This window comes from Pinus tabuliformis, chromosome X (genome assembly GCF_031772625.1).
Source record: "Pinus tabuliformis cultivar Carrire ecotype Pingquan chromosome X, CPIR1, whole genome shotgun sequence".
Lineage (NCBI taxonomy): Eukaryota > Viridiplantae > Streptophyta > Pinopsida > Pinales > Pinaceae > Pinus > Pinus tabuliformis.
The window spans coordinates 1,025,284,330-1,025,302,643 of NC_142308.1; the positions used below are offsets into that span (position 1 = coordinate 1,025,284,330).

The 18,314-nt window shown below is 34.3% G+C and overlaps 1 protein-coding gene across 1 annotated transcript; it reads right to left on the reverse strand.

Moving 5' to 3' along the window:
* Nucleotides 1-14,610: 14,610 nt before the first annotated feature.
* On the reverse strand, nt 14,611-18,065 carry LOC149143240 (glyceraldehyde-3-phosphate dehydrogenase A, chloroplastic-like). The gene is made up of 9 exons (XM_089447618.1): nt 17,872-18,065; nt 17,575-17,697; nt 17,320-17,481; nt 17,001-17,186; nt 16,733-16,893; nt 16,346-16,410; nt 16,051-16,100; nt 15,412-15,833; nt 14,611-15,161 (listed from the first exon to the last, which is right to left on the reverse strand). The coding sequence occupies exons 1-9, from the start codon at nt 17,983-17,985 to the stop codon at nt 15,026-15,028; spliced, it is 1,419 nt and encodes a 472-aa protein (XP_089303744.1). The 5' UTR covers nt 17,986-18,065; the 3' UTR covers nt 14,611-15,025.
* Nucleotides 18,066-18,314: the final 249 nt, after the last annotated feature.

Below are 18,314 nucleotides of genomic sequence, written 5' to 3' on the forward strand. Positions count from 1 at the left end.
GATATATTGAGGTCAATAATAGGGCTCTTTGCTTGCCTATTTAGTTGGGGTGGATTACATGTATTTATGTTACTTCCGTTGGTTTTTTTTTGTTGCCATTTAGCCACTAGGGCCATAGAGAATCAAGTATGAAAAGGGAAGCATTAGATCAACTTTGGTTTCAAAATCTAAGCATGTATAAGGTTCAGGAAAAGCACCTGGTATTTCCAATGTTGGACCCTACATACACGTGAATCATTTTCAAGGAAACTTCCCAGGGTTTCAAATGTTGAGGTCTCAAGTAATGATCCTTTTAATTCAGGGATACAATGTAGGCCTTCTACTACTGGTCTCTCTGATAAAAACATTTCAGCTTCAGGGAGGTCTTCTACTACTGGCCTCTCTAGAACATTTACTTCAGCTTCAGGGAGACCACCAAGGCCTTCAAATGTTGACATCTCAGGCAAAGATGCTTCAAATGCATCCAAGTCTAGGTTCTGCCCACCTCTAGCTAAAGGTGTCTCAAGAAGAACGCCATTGACTAATGCATCAAAAAGGAAGACAAGGCTTCCATGAGCTTTTACATCAACACTGACTACTAGAAGTGAGATTAGGAGCATTTGGTCCACTGCCCTTATTTTAGCATGTGTAGATGATGCTTTTTATTCACAGAGTTTTACTTTGTTATTTTGCAAAAGAAAGTGAAGGGTTTATCTAAGCCATAACTCCAATTTCCATCCAATGGTTTCTTTTAAACAACTTGCATCTAGAGCCATTAAGTGGGATGTCATGGAAGAGGAAGGGGACTTGCCCAACATTGACAAAGAAGATAATGAAAATCAACTTGTTGTAGTTGAATATGTTCAAGACATTTACCATTTCTATTGGTATACAAAGGTACATCCCTTTTGTCATGGGAGCCTTGCAAACTGTTTTTGTTCTATTTGAAATAACAACATCTTGACTTGGAAGAATACACTTCATTTAAACAATTTAATTAGACACTAGCGTTTCACTGCATATAGTATGCAGTGATTACATGTGAGCAGTGTGTGTCTGTGCCATACATGAATATCTCCACTGGAGAATTAAAGTGCCCACTTAAGCATCATGGAAGGTTATAATTTATGAATTAGGACATTAGATCAAGCATTGATGTGAGACTTGATCCATGTCTATACTTTAGATTCAGCTCTAAATAAATAGTTGTATGTCTAATTTGTTTGGTCTGCTATGTTTGTTGTATTGCAGGCATGCAATAATCTCTCATCAAACTACATGTCAAGCCACGTTGATATCAACCAGAATATGTGGGAAATACTTAGTGACTGGCTAATCGATGTACTTGATTAATACATATCAATATCTATCTGTTCTTGTAATAAAAAAAATTTTTGTACCTTTCCATTGATAATTTTCTAACATAAACAATTTGCAGTTACAGGTGCATCTAAAGTTTGACTTAATGGATGAGACACTTTTTTTCATGATTAACCTTATTGATAGATTTCTTTTTGTGGTGTACACTATTACAAGAAAGGATATTCAACTAGTGGGGTTGACTGGGGTGCTAGTTGCTGCAAAATATGAAGAAATTTAGGCTCCCAAGGTGGTAAACAATGACAAGAGGGAAAGTTCGTTGTTAAGATGAAATTTTGTATTGATTTGTTTTGACTAAAAACTTGTTTCCTGTGCACTTGATTTGGCATCTAGAATAAGGCTTCACATTCTAACTCATTTTCCTTAAGGGCTTTAAAAGTTAAGGAACTTATTACAATCTCAAACAATTTTTACACACATTCTGAATTTCTCTCCATGGTGAGATTTTGTTTTCTCACATTATTATGTCATACTTGTCTCCCATATTTCGAGCTTTATATTTCTAATTTTTTAAAGAATTCATATTTGGAATTGTTATCTTTTCTCATGTTTATGGTATGCTTCTTTTTCTTCAGGAGAAATTGATGCTCAACAAATTAATATTCAATTTGGTCGTACCAAATCCCTTTGTTTTCATTAAAAGGTTTCTAAAGGCTGCTCAAGCTGATAAACAATGATTCTGCTTTGCTTGAAATTTTGATGAATATTCAAATGGCATTGAGCCTCACTTATGTTATGAAATGCATTGTATTTTCGATGTGTTGCATGAGAGGCATCATGCATTATTTTGTTCTAACTGTAATCTTCCATAAATGGGATCTTTATAAATTTAATGCTCTTTTGGGTTTGTTTCCATGGATCAGCTTGAGAAGTTGGCATTCTATCTTCTTGAGCTATGCCTGGTTGAGTATGAAGCATTGAAATGGAAACCATCTATGCTAGCAGCCTCAACTATATATATGGCACAACACTTCTTGCAAAGGATGCCAGCTTGGACAAGATTTCTTCAGAAACATGCACACTATAGAGAATCAGAACTCAAGTAAATTTTGAATACCCATTGTCTTTTACATCCTAGTATTTCCTACTTGAATTTATTCAAGTACAGGGTCTATAATAGTTTATGGTGCATGCAAACACGCTAGAATTACATGCTTTCTTTTTATGTAGAAAGTTTTTGAAATTCTTGTCATTTGTTTTTATATGATTTGATTCTCTCATATATGAAAGAGGGTTTGAACATTTGCTTTTCTTTGTGCAGAGAATGTGCTAATATGATTGCAAGGTTCGATAAGAATGCAGAAGAGGGTATTGGCATGTATATTGGCATGTGAGGATATTGGGATGTATCTTTTAGAAAATATAATTTGACATTTTCTTTGTACCATAGGTGAGGTAACACCAACAAGGAGATCTTCAAGGATAAGTGAAAAAATAAATAAATCACTAGTAAAAACACTAGAAAGTGAATCGAAAAAAAACCAAAGAGATCTAGAAAATCAAAAGGAGATTCAGAAGATGCAGAGAAACGAGAATCACAAGTAGAAGCTAGTAAGGAAGAGGAAATGAATGATACCCATCATGGGGAAGATATGGCTGAAACAGGGGAAGATGCTGATCACAAAAAGGAAGAAGAAAGGAAGGGAGAAGATGATCTTGATCAGAAGAAGGAAGTAGAAGAAGAGAGTGATGACAAAAAGGAAATAGAAAACAAACAAAAAATACATGGGACCAAAACTAAAGAAATAAATAAAATGGATGAGAACGTAGAAGAGATGCCACCACAAGGGGCAGAAGGTGCCATAAAGAAAGATCCAGTGTTGGAGAATGAAGAAAATCACAGGGATTTGGAGAGTGAGGGAGAGCCTCAGGAACCCAAGCGAGATTCAATTAATGTAACAAAGGAGAATGGTTTTGACAGTATAGGTACACTAGAGAATTGTGCCCCAGGTCAAACATGCAGAGCCAGTGAAGGAAGTGCATGACCCGATGGAAAAAATACTTGGAGGTCAAGTAGGACAAATGGAAGACGAGACTGTTCACTTTCCAACCACACTGCAATAAAACACACCCCTGATCCCCCACTAAATGCATATGATTTTGCTTCTTTCATATGATTTTATTAGTCTTTTCTTTATGATGTAACAAATTATCCATGAATTGTTATGTAGCTATATTTAGTTCTCAATATATTCAATTTATCAGTAGTATGGAAAATGGTTAGGTTTATATGCTTTATAGTTCTTATTGCCTGGTATGCATTCTCTGAATCAAGGAGATGCAAAATGTTATTTCTCAGAGTCCATTATATCTGTAGCTTTCAAAGCATAGAAGTGCTTGGGTGTACCACCAATATTCTAATTTTCTTTTTCAAGATTTTGTTGATTTTAGCTTTTTAATCTAGATGAGGTCTCTATATTGTTGCATCTCATGAAGCTTGAGAGCTAAACAAAACAGGATTCAAGAGCAAATCTCAAATGTAGCATTGATGCAGAATTTGTTTGGGGTGAGTCTTTCTAGGATTTATGTGCTGCTAATACCTTCTTGATTATGGTTCATTTGTCTTTCTTATTCTACAAAGATAGGCTTCATTATATTTGTTTTAGTATCAGTTTTAAGTTGTTGGATCATGTTCTTTGTTTTAATGAGACAACTGGTTTATAGGAATTTTATTGGGAACCCTTAAATCATCTTAAAAATTAAAAATAAACAATTCCCACATTTTTTATATCTGTTTTACTATTGGAGTGGGTCCTAAAGCTATATTTTTGTGTTTAACCTTGAATGCTTTTGATTTAGTGGTGCATGATTTGTTGATTTGAAATCTGGAGCTACAGATTTTATGCCTCAAAACTCTTCTCCCTTAGAATTTTGGAATCTATTTACTTGTGACTTATTAAACTATTTCAAATTGGTACAAATTTGCAATAGACTCGCTCTTTCTCACATTGACAAATATGTAGAATTTGATGAAAACATTGAGAAATATGTAGAATTTGATGAAAACTTTGTTTCCCCATGCCTCCAAATGCTCTGTCACGTTTTGTCATAGTTCATCAATTCATGCATTTGGATTTTTCTATCCTTCATGTAAAGTCATTCATAAGGTTTCCATCCTCATCCCGAATCTCAATGAATTCACATCCAGGTACATACTGGAGCCCAAACCTTTCTCGGACACTTAATTTTGATGCTTCCTCACCACTAACAAGCTCTAAAAAAGGACATACATATAACAAAAAGATAACATCATGTTCCTTGAGCTCATTCCATTCAAACCTTATCTGTGATGTGTATCTTGAAACACTGTATGTAACCTCTACAGTAATAGTATATGGTTTCACCTCTCAATGTTTGGTTGCTTTACTTCGGTGATTTTTAACTCCTTGATTGGAACATCCATCCTAGACCATCCTCGAAAGCGAGTTTCTCCCTCATAATTAATATATGCTGCTAGTCAAGGAAACACGTCTTGGATATCTTCTTGAATTTCATATGTCGATTCTAAGTGAAAAGGATTGAAATTTCTTAGGAGGTAGTCATGGAGAGCTAGAAATTGTAGATTAAATTTTGGAAGAGGCAAGCATCCTTCACCAGTGTAATTAATTCTAGGTACAATGCTTTCATCCCACATGACTTGTTCATTTGGATAAAGAGGGAGAGAATTTACCACTTCCTTTTGAGACTGTCATTTCTCAAAATTAGAAACCATTGCCTCGGTAATGAAATCCATTCTTTCAACACATGGATCAATGTCCTTAAGCAATTTAAGCTTATTACAGAAAACATCCTTAAGTTATTCTTCAGACAAAATAGAAAGCCTCTTACAAAGTTTGTTACATTTTTCAATGGAGCCCACATTGGCCAATGCTATATCTTAGAACTTAGGAATTTCCTTAAAAGCGTAGCTGAGAGAAATAAGTGAGAAAAAAATCATCATCACTAAGTTGAGTGCCAACATGGTTATCTATCTATGTCTATTTTGCAACTGTTGCAACTTTCCAAGCAGGTGGCAGTTGCTTTCCTCTTACAAATTGTAGAGAGCCATCATCCTTAATGTGAAAACAAAAGGAATCATGACCCCTTCTCTCTATTTTGGCTAGTACATGTACAAGAAGGCTTGGAGGTGCATCTTTTGTAATACTCTATAAAAGAGTACAATGGGCAACTTTCACAACAACAATTTTAATAAGTTGCATAAAATCACTATTGCCTCTTACAGTTGCTTTATCATTATGTAGATCACCTCTATTTTTATCTTCACCAGTAGTTTCATCATCCTTCTCTTTATTGACATCCTGGATTAACTGCTCAAAGACCTCTGAGATTATATCTGTGTTTTCCTATTCTAGAGTCACAACTTTCAACACCTTCAATTTTAGGCCAAGCATCCCAGCTTTAAGAAATGTAATAACTCGTCTCAATCCCTCATCTCCCACATCTGCATCATCATTTTTCTCTAAGTCAGTATCTGAGTCTTCAGTAGCTTTAGGTGATACTAAAAAGGAAGCATCTGCAGATTGTCCATTCCGCTGCAAGTAGACCACCTACTCCTTGTATTTATGATCACTGTCTTTTGTTACAAAAATTTCAAACAAAGGAACACCTAGAGCTCTTGTAGCCAGCTGCCTTACATTGTAACCCTTGGCAACAAATCTCTCATGTTGAGAATCAATATGGATGGTTTTGTCATATGGATCATTTTCACCCTCTGCCAAACAAGCCGACCATCCAACGTCATGTTTAATCATTCCTTGTAAACCTAGAGTACAATGATCATCTGATGGCACCAATATAGGACTTGAAGTGCATGAATAGTTCCAGGAAACAGAATTAGCCCAATTTGAAGAAGTGTCCAATGTTTCTCAATAATGTGTAATGCCTCAATTGAGCCTCCTATTTCCTCTAAATCTGGATGAAATATTCCTTTCACCATATAATTTCTTTGCAACACCTCGAATCTGGTTCAGAAGCCCAGAATTGTGGAAACAATAGAGCTCACCCAATGCAAGAGTTTGATTGGGTTGCAGTTAACAGGATAAACTAAACCATGAGAGGTAGAAAGAATCAGTCGTCTCTTTGATGATCTATGTTGTGATTTGAGTGTCACCGAGAACTAGTAGACTTGGGAGATAATTGGAGATTTGAAAACCATCATAATAATACTCCTATGTAAAATCCTAAGAGAAACTGCAAACTTAAACACCAATTTTCTTTTTCCCATATAAATCATTTTTAACACAAATATATATGTGATAACAGGTCTGAGGTAAGGCTTCAAGGCCACAGGTGCAACATTGCATGGAGGTCTACTTGAGGGCCGAGAGTCCTATTATAGGGCCTTCTCTTCAAGTTGCAGGTGCACAGAGACTAGTGCAAGTGAAGAAAAGGGTGTTAACCCTTGAACAAAGTTTGGAGCTCTTGCTGTAGCAAAACCATGGGCTGTAGGGTGCCTTGTGTAGGTTTCCAAAGACTAAAATAGTGAGTGGGAAGGTCTAGAATGGACAACAAAAGAGAGTCAGTTGTGTGGAGAAGGGTAACATAGATTTGGAGCATAATTTAGGGAGATATTGATGCTTGTGGAGCTCTGTTGTGAACACATTGAAAGACACACATTTTCAGAGTAAATAGAAGCTCTTTGAGAGGAGACTAAGTACATGATCTTAGTAAACACAAAACTCATATTTCAGTCATCAACATATTTTGGACTTTTTCAATACAATAGACCTGTAGGTTTTCAGTCTAACAGCAGTGAGCCCCAACAGCCTTTGTCATCCTCTCTCTCTCTCTCTCTCTCTCTCTCTCTCTCTCTCTCTCTCTCTCTCTCTCTCTCTCTCTCTCTCTCTCTCTCTCTTCTCTCTCTCTCTCTCTCTCTCTCTCTCTCTCTCTCTCTCTCTCTCTCTCTCTCTCTCTCTCTCTCTCTCTCTCTCTCTCTCTCTCTCTCTCTCTCTCTCTCTCTCTCTCTCTCTCTCTCTCTCTCTCTCTCTCTCTCTCTCTCTCTCTCTCTCTCTCTCTCTCTCTCTCTCTCTCTCTCTCTCTCTCTCTCTCTCGCTCAATACTCAATACTCTATAACTCAATACTCAATAAGCAGTTATAAATCCATGCTAAGAACCAAACTATCATAGAATATTAAATAACTCTGGAATAAGATAAAGAAGGCGTTCCCAAGAAGGTATTGATGAAAATGGAGGTCTTTCTATAGACTAAGCTCAGAGCCCTTAAGGAAGTCAGTTCATAGGGCTTGAACTCTACAGTTTCTTAAGACAATATTCACTCCAATGGATACTTTCTTAAAGATAGTTTTTGGTCCAAGGCTAGTAAGATGGAATATTGATACAAACGGGCTTGTCTCTTTAGTTTTTTGCTCTCTTTATTGTTCAAAGAATGGATATTATGTATTATGGCTAGTCACCTACGACTTAAGACTACATCAAGAGGTCTATGCTTATTCTCCCATGCTATAGGGGTCTATTTTACAGTTACAATGAAATTAAATTAGAGTTGTGAGAATCTATTAGCTCAGAATTATGTTTTCAACTTTTTCTTGAATTAGAGGCAACTAAGTTGGACTAAATCTTGTGTTTTATAGGAAAATAAGTTATACTAGAGTTGTTCAAAACCTTTTTAGCGTGGAATTTTGTTTCCAACTTCTGTTTTTTTTAGATACAACAAAGTTTGATCAAATGCTGCATATTTATCTTGTCTCAAACTAAGTTCAGAGGCACTGAAAGAAAATTATGTGCCTTCTCTTCAACTAATTCTGCCATAGCTATTTATTGCAACTTATTCTGACATATTGGTAAAATGATCATTATTTTGATCAATAATTTGTGTTTTAGAATCACTAGCTGCTGCAAAATTATCTTTGGACATGTCAGTAGTTTAACAATTTCATGTAGCAAACTCAAGGACAATTGGTTTAGCTTTGAAGATTCTATAATATATGTCATGGAAGGTGATGTGAGTCCTACTAGTCCTGCCCAACTTGAGCTTCCAAGGTAATTAGAAGATTCCTACACTTGTTCTTTTAGAAGTCCTCAAACCTCGTTGGCCTTTTCTAACCTTTGGTCTACACGTTTTCCATAGAAGATTTGGGATATTTGTAATCATGGTTGTATATAGCGAAAATGATTGTTCTCTATTCTAATCTTGACACTAAGAAGACAATATTAATAGAAGTGCTATACAACAATATTAACTGAAGTGTTTATATAAACAACTGGCTTAATCCCTTGGGAAAGAAAAGTGAAAGGATTATTTTCAATTTTTGGCAAAGCTTTTCTCCTATCATTTCCTCCTTGGATATTTAAGTCCATCTTGTGAGCACCCCAGTTCATGTAATCATTATATAAAATCTTGGAAGTTTGATCTCATGCTTCTCAACTGGTTTTTGAATTTGAAAATCCCATATCATGCTTTTCAACTGATTTTCGAATTATAGATGTTTTCTCTAGCATAATTGTGTAAATGGATGTTCTCTGGCAGGTCTTTTTTGTAAATCTAATCTTGCATAGGTTGGTTCGTTATAGGGCGATAAGGATCTTGGTTCTTGGTGTTCAAGACACTACTTTAATATTGTTTAGCTTAAATTTTCAAGTGATTCTCTGATTATAGAAATTCCAGGGTCATTCCTATTTCAAGGAAGTGATATTAGTTCTTAATATTGTTTCTAGGGTCGTTTCTATTTCCTATATAATGTTAGTTCCAATGTAATCGCTCATTATTTAAAAGAGACCTTAAGAAGAAATCCACTATATCTAGCTTGAGTGGGCCTAATGGTTAAGAACATGTGTTTCCTCCTAAGAGGTCACAGGTTCAAAACCAGAGGGGGTAGAGTATGTATGCCTTCATTGACTTAGCAGTCAAATCGCTGTGTGGAGGTGGGTCCCTTGTCGCACAAGTAAGGGGGTCTCATACACCAATGTGGTGTCTGGCTTGGTTGTGACCTTAAAATTGGATAATCAAAATATCCTCTAGAAATTTTAGAATTGTATTTCAAAGGTATGAGAGTGCAAGGAAGCCTTGTCTTTAGTGAGGTGCATGATAAGGTAATGCTTGCCTTCAACATGTAGAAAATATTGTAAGTGTTTGGAGGTTTATTTTGGAATACATCATTATTTTGAGCTAGCCAAATGGAGCAGATCACCTCTACAACCAAAATATTGTCTTATGTTCTAGTTGTAGTCCATTCATTTAATGCCTATGTGTTATCTCCAATCCAGTGTTTCATTTTACACAGTCTATGAGTGATAGCCCATATCTCATTGGTGAGATGAAAGTGAATCAAAATGTGATTTCATGCTTTCGTGTTATTCCCTTAAGAGAGCATGTGTTGGGACTTGTCCATCCTCTTCTTCTAAGCATTCCTAGGTTGGGATTGCACCCTTGATTTGAGATTTGGGGCCCCAACTTTGGTTCTAGATAGTTGTCTTGCATCTAGAGGGTCTAGACTTGTGCTTGAACACCTTATTTGGTACAAATCTATTCATAAAGATTCATTAATTGATTTTTCATCATAATATAGATCAATTTATGTCATTTTATATGCATGCACATAATTAATCTTCCTAAAACATGGTTGATCTTTGTGTGCCTTAGACCATTAAATGCCACAAATCATAGTGAGATGTGCTTGAGTGTGGGTTAAGTAATTGCATTGTGGGAGAACTAATATGCATTTACAATGTATATCAAAAGAAGAAAGGTGCAACTAATATGCATTTACAATGTATATCAAAAGAAGAAAGGTGCATTGTAGAATGCATGTGGGGTCATAAGAGATGCATCATGTCACTATACATGGGATATAAAAATAAAAGGGTATAGAAAATGTGAATAAAAAAATGGATACATACAATATTTAGTGAAAATAGGGGTTTTTTAAATTGGGAAGGTGTATTGGATTTATATCGGTAGGGGATTAAATAATGGGATTTTTAGAGGTATTTTCCAATATGTAGTCAAATTAAGGGTATTGTTTAGTATGCCACGAACGCACGTGCTGTGTCATAGGTTCAGTGAGGGAAGCCCCCATGATTTACATGTACCAAGATATGGATGCACATGCTTATGTCTAGTGCTTCCATATCGCTCTGATTTATGATTAGATATTGGCATTGTTGCTTAAAATGCATCAAGAGAAATGTGATTCTTGTTTCGTGGCAAGAATATTCAAAGACTTCTTCTAGCTTGTATTTTTTTTCTTGTTGGTTGGTTGGAAGTTTTCAAGGAACCCCCTACCCCTCCCTTGGAACTATATTTATATGTAAATATATTCGTGGCTTTAATATGGTGTCAACTTTAACACCCAAACATAGGGCTTTTGCAATTTTTTTCATCTTGAGAATCTCCTATCCTTTAATTTCAAGGAAGTGTTTCTAGCTCAACTGAGACATTGGAGAACAATCAAGAAATAGAAAATAAGAAACATAAAGTTGGAATTTAAGAATTTATAGTAGAAAGAGTTAAAGATATTGGGTATTTGTTGAGTTTTCGACAACTCCCAAAAAAAAATTACAAAGACCTTCGAAATCATGAGGAACATATCCATTACAAAATAATTCAATTCACATTTACAAAATAATTCAATTCACATTTTCACATCGAAAAGGGAATATAAAACATCAAATCACACCATAAATAGAATCATGGGGTCTCTTACATAATTGTAGTAGTTAGCATTTTTTTTTAATGCATAACACAATCTCCTATGCAATTTGGTATTCAAGTTGATTGGAAGATATAGTTTATATCCTTTAAAAAAAAAAAATCATCCTAGATATAACATGTGGGGAACCAAATGAAAACGAAATGATGCACCAACTTAACGAGGAAATAAAGGTCGTAAACTAGGATCATAAAGCTCTTAATATAATTATTAAAATAGATCATCACTATATTTATTGTTAATTACTATAGTTTCAGGATTAAAAAATCCCTAGGCATGCCCTATTAAAAAATATATAATATTAAGATTAAATCCAAACGTTGATTTGGAGTTGTAATGAAACATTTTTAAAACTGTGAAATAATAACAGCATACAGTTTTTAATTGCAATATTACTCAAGTTTTATTAATATAATTTTAATAATTACATTTTATTTTTATAAAAACAAAACAAAATAATAAATAATTTTCTTTATTTAAGAAATATTATATGGTTAGAAACCATATTTGAAACGCGTTTTAATCAATTAAATATCATTTTAGAAAAATAGTATTAATCCAATTTTAGATTATATATATGTATTTGCTATTATATTTAAAATAAATATATTGGGTTTAATTATATTAAATTAAAAAAAAAAATTATAAAATAAGAAATAAAGAAAAAAGTTAGTATTTATAAACAATTAATTAATTTTATATTTAAAAAAAAAAATATGAAAATTATTATTTTATTAAAGAAAAAATTAATATTAAGAAGATAATAAATTTGAATTTTGGATATATATAAATAAATATATAATTATAATTATAATTTTGAAACACTTTTTTTTAAAGAGAAATAAAATTATAAATGAATTTTAATAATTTAAAATAAAATTATTTAAATGATGAGTGGAAATCATATTTATATTAATTATTATTAAATATTTATAAAAAATTAAAATATATATTTTAATAATAAAATTTTTAATTAATTGATTAATTATTTATATTTATATATATATATATATATATATATATATATATTATATATATATAACTCAGTTACTTTAAAAAATAAATATGGCTAAAATTTAACTAAGTAACTTCTCACCACACTACATTAAAAACTTAGAATTATTCAATATTCCCAAAATAACTTTATTATTTTAAGATTTTCATAATTCAACCAAATAATTTTGTGTTTATGATAAAAGAGTTTAAGTAGTTTTGTAGTTTGGGTTATTTTTATCGAGTTCTTGCTCCATTGCGGCTAGGGTTTCTCTAATCGTCTACGCTTGGCACTGAGCTTCCGTAGAGATTCAGGAACTCGCATCAAGAAAATTTGTTTTCCCTTGTTTCATAGCTATCCTATACAAATGAAATGACTTACAAACCTTGTTCTCCTGATTCTTTAGTGATGTTTTTTGCATTTTTAAAGCCTTTTGTTAAGCCCCTATGTTTTATATGTATTTTTCCGGTTTCTCAGAATGTCCAATATTATCCAAATTGGATCTCTATGGGTCTGTTATGTCATGGCTAGGGTTTCCATAGCTTCTTGAAACCTTGATGTTGAGCTTCCATGGAGACTCTTAGGGAAACTTCACTATCGATATCTAGTTCGTCATTGCTCATGGATAAGGTTTAAAGGATATCATGTGGGTGTTGGGTTTGTTGTTTGGTTTAATGCATGTATAATGACTTTTTGTCAATTGGGAAAATCATGAACCCTTGGGTGTTTTTTATTTTGGAAATTGGTATTACTCATTCCTTTTTGAAAAGTAGGGAGATAGAGACCATATCTGTAAGTCAGGGCCTTATTTCATGGGTAACAGAGGTTTGTTTCTCATTCATTGGTCTATGGAATTTGATTATGTAATGGAAATTTCATCTGCACTTGTGTGGATCAGAATGTGATTTCTCCCTCTTCTTTGTTGGGGAGAAGATATTTTTAAGGATATAGGAGATGAACTAGGTCAATATATTACTAGTGATGTGAGACATGGGAAAAACTTTACATGTGCTATAATTTGTGTTGAAATGGTTTTATCAAAAGGCCTCCTTGAGGCAATTCAACTAAATCTAGATGATTGGTCTCATAAACATGTTCGTTTCAAGTGTAATATTTGTCACGAGTATGGACGCTTTGAGAAAAATTATACAAAAGCTTCATTTTATTGAAGTTCTACAAATCCATTGCCCCCTCCTAAAGAAGAGCAATGAAAAAATAAGCAAGGATTCATTCTAGTTAAAAGGAAATATAAGAAACATGGAGATAACAAGCAACAAAGATGTATGGTTGAATCTCCACATTAGCCCCTTCATAGTAATAGCTTTGAATTCTTAAAGGTCCTTGAGGAAGAAGGTGAGAATCTTGATGTCCAAGCATATCAACTAGCACCAGATCATGTATCTTTAAACAATACTTGTGTTCCAAAGGTCCATCCTAACAAATGATGAAGAAGATCCAAATTAAAACTCTCCAAAGAAAACTTTTGTGGTGGACAAGTTTTCTCCAAAGGTTCCTCCTACATTGAATGATGAAGAAGTTGGTAAGGTGGTCAAGAAGAAATACAAAACCTGTTCTTCTCCCCCTTCCTATTTAGATGTGCTTACAAGTCAATGTTCTTCCCCACTAGTCACAAGAAGCAAGAAAGATCATAGGATAAAGAACTTGGGTTCTGAGCCCTATCTTGCTCCTTGTGGGTCCAGCTGTGGACCATATTCTAGCAATTTATAGAAATGCCTTGTTTCTGCATTTTTTGTAAACATTTTCTATAGGAATAAACATTTGAAGATTTAGTTTTTGGAATTTGGCCCCCATTTTCTTATTGGGAGGAGATTGGTTTTTAGCCTTTCTAGAATTTTATGAGGCAAAAGCAATGTATCTCTTGATGTACTTGCCCCATAGAGGCGTTGATTTTTAATATAATCTACATACTCATTCTTGCTATAATAAATAAAAATAAAAGAAAACAATATAGTAAAAGAGTTAATTAAAAATATTCAATCTTGAATTTAAAAATATAATAGCACAATCATATTAACTAAATGACTTGATAAACCTCAATTTATAATCAACATTAAAACATCTCATCATACATCCCATATTGTCAAAATTAAAAAAATCATAAATACTAACAAAATTAAAATTTTATTTTAAATTATTATTATTTTTGTTAATTATAAAAGAATTAATATATGAATTAAAAATATATATTAGAAAGTGTAAGAATATTTTTAACAATGAAAATTCACCTCATTTTACTATTGACATTTTTAATGTATAAATAAATATTATTAAGAAATCAATACATCCCTTATCAATATCAATCAAAATATTTTTTTTATATTTTATTTTTGTTATTTTTTTAATCAAATTAAAAATTAAAATCTTAAATTAAGATTGAAAAAATATCAATATCAATCAAAATATTTTTTATATTTTATTTTAATTTAATTTTGTTGTTTTTTTAATTAAATTGAAAAAAAGAAACTACACACCATAATCTTGCTTTTTAAAGTGATCCATTATTAAAATAGAGTTTTACAATAAACAGTGATAATACCATCCTTGATAAAGAGAAGCTACACACCGTAATATTATTAAATAACAAGTTTATTATTTATATGAAAATATATTATTACAAATCCATATCAACGCTGCGTGACACTGGAGAAACATGTCTTTCCACCGTATCAAAACCATAAAACTAAAACGATCCGAGGGTGTAGAAAATGTCAGAATAAACTGGTACTTCAAATAACAGCTTTGTTACCAGTTTTTTCCTTCCTCCCACATGCACTTATTTCTACTTTCGCAGAGTGACTACAAATATGAGGGAACATTAATAACAATGGAAAGGAAGGAGTATCACAAATATCTTTAACATCACACCGAAACAACACCAAAACATAAATTAATTTTATTTTCTTCCTCTTTCTTTTTTATTATGCACTGTGACTAAAAGACGAGGGAAGGGGAGGGTCGAAAGAGGGAGTAGCCAACGATAGAATTAAATGTCGTATATTTTGCATTCAACGTCCTCTATATCGACCCTGCACATTTCCTCTTCCTCAAGAACAAGAACTTCGCCCAAGGTCGCTGCATATTTTGCATGCACCGTGTGTGCAAACTCTACAACTCTTTGGCTGTTTATTGCAATCAAAACATATAATCAAAGTTAAGTAACCATTTATTTAATCTAAAAGTTGGGTAAATAAAAAAATATAGACTGAGAAGGCAATGCATCAACAGATTATCTATATATGTTTGTGTATATATCTAATGGTTTAATTCTTGACCAGTTTGAAACTTTCAGTCGTTTAAAATGATAAATGAGCAATATTTATTTAATACACTGCTGCTAAAAGCATAATATTTGTGTTATGAGATGAATACCTGTAAGCCCATTCATTGTCAAACCAAGCGACCACTTTGATCATGTCCTCTCCCATGACCATGGTGAGTGTAGTATCTACAGTGGCCGAAGCGTGGGAACCGAGAAAGTCCATGGACACCAAGGGATTGTCACACACTGCAACAATACCTTGGAGGGGTCCATCCGAAGCAGCCTTCTTGAAGGCTTTCTTCACATCATCTACGGTAAACCCCTTATTCCCCACGGTGACCACCAAGTCCACGACAGAAACGTTGGGGGTGGGCACGCGCATAGCAATGCCGTTGAACTTATCGTTGAGATTGAGAGTGCTGGGCAGCACTCGAGAGAGTGTATTAATGGATATATCGATGTTTGTTGGAACTATGTTTAGCGCTGCCGCCCTTGCTCTTCTCTTGTTACAGTGTATTGCATCCAACAGACTCTGCATTGAGTCACCCAAATTTAAATGAAACCTTTCCATAACCATTCATCTAATTATATGAAACAATAAGAGTTGTCTGGTTCGAATTCTTTATTAACGTTAATAACATCAATTTAGTGGAACTAGATTTATTAAAATGTGATGAAGAACTGTGGAATCCATCTATTCAATATTTGCCACTAGTTTTCTTTCAAAAGGTTTTACAGAATCCAATCACCTGATCGCTGGTGTATGAAAGTGTTGCAGTCACACTCCCTTTCGCTATACCTGCAACATCGACATGACAACATTCTTATGTTATATTGGTCACTTCGACCGATTTCCACGACATACAATTATAACCATGCAAAATTTGCATGGATACCTGCAATATAGCTGGGCCGATTTTTTTCTTGTTTTATTCAATTAAGCACTTAGATAGATCTATGAAGCCCTTAGCGAAATATTTGTAGCCACCCTAACAGAATTAATCTCCTAAAACAAATACCATAAATCAGGAAGCAATTACTTACCACCGAACTCGTCGTTCAGTATTTTGATTAAGGGAGCAAGGCAATTTACTATGCCAGAGCCATTACTGCAAAACGTAAGTTATGTTATGTCAAAATCAAGTAAGGATTGATATTATTATCTTTTAGTGTTTTTAAAGATTGGAAAAGAGAAAAAGACTTCGGTGAGAAACCAGAAATCAAATATCTTCTTTAACACACACACAAAATAATTCTACAGCACTAAAATTTGAATCGGAACTATCTATGACGAATATTATTGGAACACATTCGGGCAACCTGCAGATCTTTCTCCGTTTTGCCCTGGTAAAACTCAATGGTCAAAAGATTATAAAGATTGATGAAAGTGACATGACTCTGAGAAAGGAATGAAATGATGGTTTTTTTAACCTAATGATGTTGTGCTCGTCGTGAGAGTATTCGCTGTCATTGATTCCCACAACATATGTGGGAATATCGTCGCCCCTCCCAGGTGCTGTAATGATCACCTTTTTAGCCCCCGCTCCAATGTGCTTCTCAGCTTGGGTTCTCTCTGTAAACTTTCCGGTCGCCTGCATCATTGGATTGCATTAATTCAGGCTCAACTATATCTATGTCAACTATAGTTACTACGTATTCGAAGCATAATATATGTATTTCAAGATATATAAGCCCTTACCTCGATGACAAGGTCAACACCGAGGTTCGCCCATGGCAATTGCGAGGGGTCTTTCTCAGAAAGAACATAGATTGGCTTCCCACCCACGTGCATGCTTCTGTAGCCACTCCCATCAGCTTTAAATACGCCCTCCACATCAGCATCAAATTTACCCAGAATTGAGTCATACTTCAGAAGGTGAGCAGCCTGCATTCACAATTCAAAGTAAAACTATACGCTCAGTTTCATAAATATGGAAAAGAAATGCCATCTAAACATATGGAGAATATATATATATATATATATATATGAACGGCCTCCCCTCCCTATTATAACATACATTTTCAACACCAGTAATATCATTGATGGCGACGATTTCAAGAGGCGAGCGCTTGTGGCCATGCCAGGAACGCATAAAATTGCGGCCAATGCGTCCGAATCCGTTGATAGCGACTTTCATCTTTGCAACGGTTTCTCCTCTCACGGCTCCTGAGTTTCCAGCCTGATTATTTCAGTTACCAAATAAAATGCATCAGCAAATATTGGCGGCGCGAGCTGTGATGAGTGGATAAGATTGGGAATAGTATTGACTCACCTTAGCTACAACCTGTGAGGCAACCGCATCAAAGAGGCTGAGGTTGTTCTCCCGTGCTTGTCTTCCATATGTGATACAACCAGATGTCGTTTTCAGCCCCGCAAACTCTGATATTTCAGCTCTCTGCAGGGCACATAAGATAATTGTTAGTAGTATTATTATTATTTTTAAGGTGAAAGTTAAGTTAAATTATTATTTTAGTGGTTTGTAGGATAACTTGTAATTTTTTAAAAAAGAAAACACATCATTCAAATTATATTAGAAAGTGAAGAAAATATGAATAGTAAAAAAACAAACCTTGAAGACAGAGGGAAGTGAGCGGCTCAAAGATGAGGATCTGGCAGCTGCAGGGCGATGCGCAGGAGCGGGAGCTGCAATGTTGGCTGCTTGGGCGGATGAAGGTAGCGCCATTCTCGACGTTGTGTATGCTATCAGAGATTGATGGCAATAATTCCTTGCAATGACTGATCGATCGATCCGTCTGTGGCAATAATTCCTTGCAATGACTGATCGATCGATCCGTCTGTGTCTATATATATACAGACACAGAGAGTACACTACCCTACGAACCCTACTATATGGTATTGGATATGCTTTACTTCTGTTACAACAACATTCGATATTCGGCGTTCTTTTTCTTTGCAGGAAGGTACTCGATAATATTCGCAGGTAATTCTCGGTTTCTTCCGCGCTACCGAGGACTTTCATTGTTTTTTCCACTGTAAATGAGACACTAAAGT

What these genes read in the sequence shown, in the direction of transcription:
- LOC149143240 (XM_089447618.1), bottom strand. Translation starts at nt 17,985, where the DNA reads ATGGCGCTACCTTCATCCGCCCAAGCAGCCAACATTGCAGCTCCCGCT. An exon ending in GTGTTGACCTTGTCATCGAG is followed by an intron (nt 16,894 to 17,000) that starts GTAAGGGCTTAT and finishes CCAATGATGCAG; the next exon opens with GCGACCGGAAAGTTTACAGA. An exon ending in TTTCATACACCAGCGATCAG is followed by an intron (nt 15,834 to 16,050) that starts GTGATTGGATTC and finishes GACTCAATGCAG; the next exon opens with AGTCTGTTGGATGCAATACA.